The following is a 9720-nucleotide window of genomic DNA, read 5'->3' on the forward strand; positions in this document are numbered from 1 at the left end:
CTTTGTTTGAAAAAGTGACAGTACCTTTGCCAATGGTGAGACATTCTACATCAAGAGCATTTATCTTTGAGCTGGTTAAGCATGGCATGATTTATGTTTTGTCATTATTTAATTTCAATTTATTTTCACTCATCCATGCTTTTATAGATTCAAAACATTCTGAGGTGTCTTTTAACAGAGATTGAATTTTGTTGGGTTTTACAGACTTATAAAGTTGTGTGCCATCTTCGTACATATGGTAGGGCATGGAATGGTGTCTGATGGTACGACCAAGGAGTAAGGTGTACATAGTGTACAGCACAAGTCCTAGGACTGATCCCTGGGGCACACCAAACTCCAGCAATTGATGAGAGGATTGCATGTCCTCAACAACAACAAAGTATGATCTATCAATGAGGTAAGATCGAAACCATCCATTCAAGTACGGTGCCAGATATTCCGAACATGTCCGACAAACGACTCAACATGATGTTGTGGTCTAAAGTATCAAATGCTGCAGACAAGTCTAAAAGTGAGAGAATGGATATCAAATCCTCATCTGCAGCATTGAGTAGATCTGAGACTATTCTGAGCAAAGCAGTCTCAGTACTATGGTTTTCTCTGTATGCCGATTGAAATGGCTCAAACAAGTTATTCTTTGTGATGTGATCTTCAAGTTGTGCAAGAACAACTTTTTCCAAAACTTTGGAAAGAAAAGGTAAGTTTGATACTTGACGGTAGTTCTTTAGGTCATTAGGGTCAAGGCCAGGCTTTTTAATCAGAGGTGAGATATATGCTGTTTTGAAGCATGGTGGAACTGTACCCTCGCTTAATGATGTGTTTACTATTGAAGTTATAACATTAATAACATCGTCAATATGACTGTGCAATAAGTCAGTAGGCATTGGGTCTAAATGACAGGATTTTGGTGGGCATGCCATGACAGTGTCTTTCACAAATTCACGACTAACTGACTTGAACGTTTCAAGAGGTCCACCATTAAATTAATGGTTCAGACATTGGGATGTTACTTGTTTTGTCCTCTGAGTCTAATCCTTGCCGAATTTGGTCAACCTTGTCTACGAAAACAAACATAACATTAATACGTTTGAGGTTCCAGTTTAATTTTTTTTTAAACGAGAACATTCTTTAGTCTTTTTCATTCTTCACTTACTGTCATCTTTTGTTTTTCAAACTGGCTTCACTTGGTTTCTTTACGAGCACCTCCCGACTAGATGGCCAAAAAGTGTCCTTGAACAAACAAACAAATTGAAAATAATATTAAAGAAATATTTTTAAAGATGACAGCAACAACCAAGACGAGGATTACAAAACAATAAATATAATTATGTTCTCCCCTGATATCGTGTTCCTCTTTCGCTGTTCTTTGTTCTTCAAATTCTTTCGTTATCCTCCACGTCGTTCTAGCACAGGTTATTGTTTATTAAACTGCCTTAGCACAATGAATTTCAACTGATCTAAGCTAGGCTACGCCACTAAGATCGTTTACATGGATTTTCTACCCTGTCCACGCAGGCGCTAAATGAAATGAAAAAGCCGACAGACTGGCTGATGAGGTCACCTCAGGTTGATAGCACGGTTCAACAAGACAAGGTCGAGATCCTGAAATTTTTATGTCTCTCTCGCCACCTGATCGAAGAGGAAGATAAGGAGGCAGAGGCCCGTACTGCCTGCTGTGGAGAGGATGATGGTTTTGGGAGTAGATCTACAGAAAGGAAGCGAAAAATCTGGTACTCTTGCGGGAAAGAACAGAAGAACGTTCAACCAGATATGCACTGGCACAATCAACAGAAAGACCCTCAGCAACATTTTGGAAAGAGCAACGGAGCGCAAATGGACGTGTTCGGAATGCAAGGATGTTGCTTCCTGAAACAATAGAACATTGAAAGCACAATGAAAGGTTAACCAACAGGGTGTGATTTTTCGGGAGAAGAGAATACATACATCAACATAATATTTTTACATAGAACAAGTATATCTTTGAATGACGTTAGATCTGATGAAATCGTGAATTCCTGACGAAGCAAACTTTACAGGAAAGGCAAAAATCGTATTTTCTCCGTCATTTGGCGCTCAAGACATAATAATATACTAAATAGATAATTCTAATAAATTACCTTTTAGAAATACTTTTTGTACATTAAGTGGTCATTTTTTCGAAAAAGTGTGGGATTCACGATTTCCATTTTCGAATCTCTCCTGATGCGGTCATGAATTCCACACAGATGTGGAATTCACGTTTTCATCAGTAGGCTTTTTGAAACGGTGAGTTGTATTCACAGTTATTAGACAGTGTGTTTTCTCTTTTTAGAGGCCCTGATATGTTAATAATTAATATTTGACAACATGCAATACTTTTATACAAAAGATTTTAGCAGACAAATTTTAAAATGTGTATGAAATTAACAGACTGAGTGAAACAAAAAGCTATTCATTATTTTACCACTATAAACAACTATTATTCTTACATGAATGGGGTATTGTATTGTACTTTATGAAGTCATAGATCTACTTCATTTGCGTACTCTCTATCTTTTTCTATATAGATCTAATATCCTTCTTTCTCCAATTGTGTGTATGTTCTTTTTTTATTGGGCTGTGGGGAGGGGGGGGGGAGAACTTGACTTTTATCAAACTTCTATACCCCAGGAATGACTGAATGATCATCTTTCATTGTTTTGCCCTGTTTGTCTCTCACTTCCTGAAAATTACTCTTTGCAATTTTTAAAGGAGAATTATACAGTGGTGGGTAGCTTTTTGTTAAGTTATTTTCTTTGTCTCTGGACTTTAGAAGACCCTCCCACTCTTCGTTGGGAGTTCAGTTTGTAAGAATTTCTCCTTATGCATATCAGAGGCTCCATATTGCACAAACAGTTTGGTCTTTTTTTTTTTGTTGTCTACCCACCTGACAGTTTTGGGGACTGCAATTTGGGCAAAATCATGGAGGAAGATGTTATCCACAAATTTTACTTCGTTGATAGAATTATAAAAATTACAGTTCTGAAAATGGCGGCACAATCTAGTTAGATGAACATTTTTGTGTTTTATTTAAAGCCACCGCTCAACGACGCCGTGCATGCTATCTATTTGCATATGAGTGTGGCCTTTAATAAGATTTTGTATTCAATGTCGGAGTTTGCTTTAGTGGAAAAGGCATTCATGTTCATGGCATTAGAAATAGATGCAATTTTGTGCTCTCACAAACAAACACACACACACACACGCACACACACACACACACACAAACACACATACACACCCAAAGCTGTAATTTATTATTATTGTTATAATCCTCTATGCATTTGTGCACGCTGAAAAAATGTTGATCAAACAACTTGTGAATTTATTTGCAATGAAACCACTTTGTGCCTCGAGTCATAGGTAGTAGATGGCACCATAGGAAGTCACATTGAAGATCATGTGTATGCTTTTAAAACAAGAGCTGGAGGAATAGATAGACAGTGCCAAAAGCACACACTGAAGATTCATGCAAATCATCAGAAGCGGGTCTTCTTGCCTAAGAGCAAAGGTTTTTATCAAAGGCATACCCTTTCTTTGTCATTTTCTTTTCTGACATGTGAGATTCCTTGTTAGTTTGGCTGGCGTTGTCAAGACTCAAAAATCACGCATAATTCACATTGATCTTTCTTAGCTCTTAGATCGAAATGTTTTGTTCATCTAGCACATATTTTTTAGTAGCCTGGCATACAAGGCATATTGTCCCTGACCTGTGGAAGCTGTTTCGTAAAAACAATGAAGCTCCGACATATTACAAAATCAGGGATCAAGATACAGTTTTCCCGAGCTTTGCTGGCAATACAGAAATAGGTGGAGGGAACCTTCCGAAGCATGTCCACAGATATGAACAGTGGGTGTTGGCAGGTGCTCAGGTGTGGTTGGCTTCTTCTTTCCTATCAAACATCTATCGTCCTTATCTCCCCTCCTTCTTTTTATGTTTGTTACTCTCTTGTAACACCTCTAATCTTCTGTCGCTCATATGACCTTATGCAGTTGCGAGCCCCGTAAAACATCTACTAAAACAAAACAAGATGTGAACAGAAACTCCTTGGCTTACGCGCCCCTTGTGGATTGTTTGATGGTGCAGTTGGGTTGAGCTCTTCTAAAGAACTCTTTACAAAGTGCTGGACTGCTGGAGGATCCAGGATGTCATCAACAAGTGCCTGAGGAAGTTCTTCAGGATCAAATTGACAGACAGAATCACAAATGAGTAAGTATAAAGCAGAAGAGTTTAAGACAGAAGAAAGCAGTAGAGATGGATTGGGCTGAGCATACCATCTGGAAATCAGGCAGCTATATAACAAAAAAAGTTTAAACGTGGGAGTCCACAGGTTAAACGATAAAGAGAAGACCATACGTGGAGCCTGTAGAAAAATCGCAGAGAATGATAAACAGAAAAGTGGAAAGACATTTGAAAAATATTGAAGTTAGCCCAGGGTAGGGAATAATAGAAAGTGTTTGTCCGTAACGGGTGAGCCAGGCGATGGTGCAACTGGCATGGGCTCTTCTAGAGCAATTTATAATGGATGAGCCCGGTCATAGATATCAAAACCCTGTAAACTTTGATCTTCTGGTCACTCTATTTCAGATAATATACCCAACAGTGTGTCTTTCAGCTTGGTGTATCGTCTTTGCTTAAATTGTACTCTTTTGTGTTGAAAAGACCTTCAACATATTATATGGTCTTTCTGTCTCCCCATGTCAAAGTTCAAGCAAAGACAAAGATAGGGGGCTCTCGTGGGCTAGATGTTAAGGTGTTCGCCTCTCATTCAAAGGTCCTGGTTTCGAATCCGGGTAGCGACTGCAAAATTTTCTGTTCTAAAATTGTCTCCTTTTACCTCTTTTCCTGCTCTCTAGCATCTCTTTTGCCCACTCCGATCTGGGCTCCTGACTCTTTCTGCAGCCTGTCCACTGCTTCTTCTTGGCTCCTTCTTACAGCTGTGTTTCACTTCAGCCAAAGATCTACACCTAGCCTTCTCGGACAAGGGTGACACATTTCGGAGGTCCCGTGTGTAAGTTGCGCACGTTAAAGATCCCTTGGCGGTCTAAAATCGATAAGAGTAGCCACCCGGGCAAAATTCAAAATTACTGAAATTTTTTAATTGGTGCGTCCCGCGCGGCCATGTCACCTTATGCAGTTGGGAGCGCCTTAAAACGCTTAGAATATAGATCTAGATCTACAAAAAAAAAGGAGAGGTCATTGACTCGTTTGTGTCGGTTTGTGTCATTTGTTGTCCAAAATTCTGGCTCGCTCAAGGGACAAGGGCACGTACGTATTCTAATTTATTGTGTCGTTATATATAACTTTTTAAAAGGGACATCTTTTTAATGTTACAGTAACAAGTAAAAAGTACTCGATCATGACATAATATAAAATATCAACTTCCGCTTTCTCCTTTCGTTCTCTTTTGCAATAGCAAGACGACACCTTCAAGCGTGTTGGGACAGTTTGGTGTCAACATGGGGAAGTTAAACGTGAACGCTCTTCGATACATGACTCGAGAGGACTTCAGAGTATTAATTGCCGTAAGATATATCGTTCTATTTCTTTGGTTTCTGGTTGACCGTCTTCACATTTTAGATTATCTTTTACTTTGAATGATAAAGACAAGAAGACCACACTATTTTACAGACGGACCTTTTACTTCACTAACTACAGAAGTCTAGAATCCACTATTCTTAAGTTAATCATCTAATCTAGATTAGATCTAGAATCTAGATCTAGATCTATCTAGAGTACGTTGCTACTATGTGGTTAAACCTTGATATCAACCACAAATTGAAACCCACGTCTTAAAAAGATGTCACAGAATGATCTCCCTTCTTTGGCTGGTACTAGAATCTAGGCAACTGCCAGATTAATTCATTTGGTATATGTGAAGGGTGCTGACAAAATGAGTTACTTCTCGCGATCCACAAACAGAAATATTGGCCAAAAGTCCACATTATAGGGTCCGATTAGTAGATTTTCTATTGATGCCACATTCTTTTTGTGTAAGGTGCGTTTTATTATTCCATACTTATGACTTATAAATTGTAAAAGCTTCCCCCAATTAAATATCAATAGCGTGAAGTATCTATTTCCATAAGGCTTGGATCCGAGAAGTAACTCATTTTGTCTGCACGCTTCACATAGATCTATATGTTTACTCGATTAGACATCACATTTGGTGAGGCTCAGAGTCAGAGTTGCCCTTTTCCGGCCGCCTATTCGACTATTTGCCTCTTACGAGCCACCAGTTTCCCGATACCGGCCACCAGTAAAACTCACGCTAGATCTATAGCATCGTTATTTGTTTTTTTTTAGTTTTTTAAATCAACATCTAATCTAGTTAGCGTTTTTTTGTAACTATGAATAAAGAGAGAGGCCGAAGAGCTACCAGGGAACAGAGAATATGAAAACAAGTAACAACTCCACAATCAAAACATGTATTCTCATCGTACTCATGCAATATCCGCTCAAAAACCTCTGCACACTCTTCCCTAGAGCTGTCCATGTACTGGACGCCAACAGAATCAGATTCACTCTCACTCTCAGCTACATCGAGCACATCAGCCCTTCTCTTCTTTACGGACTTTCCCTTTTGCTTCTCTTTCCTTCTCTTTGGATCTTCTTTCTCTCTTTCTCGGCCTCTTTCTCTACCGCATTCATTCTTTTTGCTGTTTCCCTTTCTAGCCTCTTTTTCTCTTTCTCAGCATCCTTTTCCGCCTTCTTTCTTAGTTTCTAGCCCTCTCTCTCTCTCTTTCTTTCCTCGATGGCTTCTTTCTTGTCTCTTGGGTTTCCATCGCCAATAATTGTTGACTAGATATATCTAGATTCTAGATCTAGATCTTGCTATGTTTGTTTTTTTGGAAGGAGTTCCGCAGAGGGCCGGCCGACCAATAGCACACAAAAGAGGGGGTATTTTGAGGGCCGGGTCTATTTCTTCGAATGCTCGGGAAAATTAACCTGAACTCTATTTCTCCGAACAGTTTCTATTCTCTGGATTTTTTGGTTAATTATTTGCGGATGGAGTGGCCCGTGCGTGTGGTGTGTGTAAGGTGTGAACGGGAGGGGGGCGTGGATGGTTTTTAAAGTTCCTTTTTTTAGTCTTTGCCTTAGGGGTGACTAGGTTACTGCCAAAGTCGAGCAGTCTTGTTTCCTCGTAATGCCTTTTGAAGGCAATTTCAAATGAAGTATAGTACGGGAACGTTCCCTCTCTATCACAATCGAAGTATCTGAATATTTAGACATCTAAAAATCTCTAGCTGTTACAGCTGCTGTAGAAATTGAATTCAATGCAAAAAATGCTTCTTTCCTAGTCCTCGCAGAATGACTGAATGACAGATGATGCCAAACTCTCGCAAATAACCAAAAAATCTTGAGAGCGAAAACGGTAAGGAGAAATAGAGATGAGGTTTAATAATAAGGATTATTTTCCTGAGCGTTCGGAGCAATAGTCACTTCGTATTTTGAGCGGGGTATACACCCTAAATCTCAACCATAACCCTAAAACTCAACCCTATCCCTAACCCTAACTCTGGTATAATTTGTTCAGTTGACCTTGTCACGGTAAGTGCTGGCCCTCTGCGGAACTCCTCCCATTTTTTTGTATTAATTTGTGTTAGGCTATCTTTTATAAAAAAATCTGGTAAATTTTTACTTTCACTCCCGCACACAGATGCACTGTTTCAGGGGTCAAACTGCTGTACTGTTTGCTGCAGATCACACATAAAGCCACTAAAACTGTCGCAAATCAATTATTTTCAAGACAATTTCAAATCTAACTGTAAAATATCAAATTATGGGTGTAAAAACAGGGGGGCATGCCCCCCTGTAACCCCCCAGATTTTCTTTTACCCCAGTGGGGCAGGCCCCCCTGGAACCCCCCCGATTGGTCCAAAGCATGTCTATCTCGGTTAAAAACAATCAAATATTTCAAAAAACATTAATTTGCAACGGAAATGAAGTTGATATTCGTGTTCAGCGCATCAATATTTAGTAGAAAATAGACAACTGGTAGCTGAGTGTGAGACGGGAGGGAAAGTAAAAAAATACCAAAAATCTGAGCATCTCTTTTTCTGTAAGTTTGCCTTCTCAAATTTGTTCACCCACATGCACACGCACACACATACAGTACACACAAGCGCATACACACACGCGCGCGCACTCACACAGTCCAAGCAGTCGACAATGACACCTCAAGATCTAGTGTCATAGCCCATCGTGCAAAGCGTGCCCCGCCACGGTGAGATCTAGTCAACTGGCGAGGGAAGCCCCGGAACATGACAAAAATAGATGACGAATTTACGTCATCTATATTTGGGCCAATCACAGGAGTGTGCTAGGCGCTCGCTGTAGCTTCATGTCTTCTGTTTAGTTAATAGTCTGTAGACTAAAATAGGATCCCCAGGGCAGTGCCACTGACTGAAGTGTCTTTTGGCAGGCCATTCCCAAAGGGGGGACATTTCTCATTCTAATGCACAGTAGAATTGTAAATGGGCTGATCCAACAATGTCATTCTCATTACTGTGTCCGAACTACAACAGGGAACTGCTGCTTTATACTTTATCTTTCCTAATCCTTACTATCATCATTTTCCTCTACTTCTTTTGTATGTTTGTCACTCTCTGTGACCCGCTATTTCCAGGGTGCCTTGATGGTCGAAGCAGACTTTGTGCTGTTGAAGCTGGAGAGGTGAGCAGAGTAAGTCTGATTCCCTGTAAGGACTTCTCTGTTGACATCCACCCTTTGGTCCTCGTATTACGTTATGCAGTTGCGAGTGCCGTAAAACGTCTACTTAAAAAAAAAAATGACTTAATAGACTACTAGGGGTCGGGTCTGGTCGATCGCCAGACTCGTCGTCTGAAAAGAAACGCATTTGTTTTTTAGGTGACCCAGTGTGGTGGGATCGGCTTGTGCCATGATGGCCGCATTGCGCCCTCAATTTGGCTTGCAATGCGACCCGACTCGATGCGATTCCCCTAATGGGCACCCTGAATTAGTATTTTTATTATATAAAAGCTACTACTAAACTAGATTCTAGACATGAGTTCTTTGATTTGAAGTTGGCCTACAGGAACCATCCCTCCTTTTAAAGTTTTTGGCCTTAAGAGTACTGGATATTGATACTGACAAATAGCTGAAAAATACTTGGAATTGATGTTATCCGAAAAGAAGTGAGCATTCCATTCCCGCAGTGGGAATAATTTTTTTTGTTATTCCCACCCGGGTCAGGTCACTTCTCATCTTTCCTATCTATCTAGGTCTAGATTCTATTTTTATGAAATTTAATACAGACTGAAGGCCAACCTCTAAACCTGGGGGTGAAAATTAGAAGACATACATTGGCAGATCTAAGTAGATCTAAATCTGGTACGCCTCTACAATTTTATGGTGGGTCTGGAAATATTGAGCACGTTCAAATGAGAGTGCTAATGCTGAGGCCACTAAGGGGAAAAATGTCACTTTTTAGTTTTTGAATGCTTTATCTTATCAAATCAATCTCATTGAAAGCAAAGAAAAAGGCCAGAAATATGAATGGGAGTAAAACGAAATCATTAGAACACACACACCTTAGTAAAAAATGAAGTAAAATATTTTAAAATCCCCTCAGACTCCGGGAGGTGGGAATAAGAGAATTTTAAATGGCAGCTTTCCGAAAGAAAGTGAGAGATAGGCTGCTATTTCCTGGTACAGAATGAGCAGTAATATTTCACTTG

At 39.8% G+C, this 9720-nt stretch overlaps 1 protein-coding gene across 1 annotated transcript in view; it reads left to right on the forward strand.

Annotated features, from left to right (window-relative positions):
- The first annotated feature begins 5413 nt into the window (after window positions 1-5413).
- LOC101847255 (serine/threonine-protein kinase RIO2) overlaps window positions 5414-9720 on the forward strand; it is a 20508-nt gene continuing 16201 nt past the window's right edge. Inside the window, exon 1 of the mRNA XM_005096845.3 lies at window positions 5414-5544. Coding sequence (XP_005096902.1) covers window positions 5479-5544 — 66 coding nt within the window. The 5' untranslated portion in view covers window positions 5414-5478. The remainder of the gene's footprint in view (window positions 5545-9720) is intronic.

Source organism: Aplysia californica, unplaced genomic scaffold (assembly GCF_000002075.1).
Source record: "Aplysia californica isolate F4 #8 unplaced genomic scaffold, AplCal3.0 scaffold00139, whole genome shotgun sequence".
In the NCBI taxonomy this organism is placed as follows: domain Eukaryota; kingdom Metazoa; phylum Mollusca; class Gastropoda; order Aplysiida; family Aplysiidae; genus Aplysia; species Aplysia californica.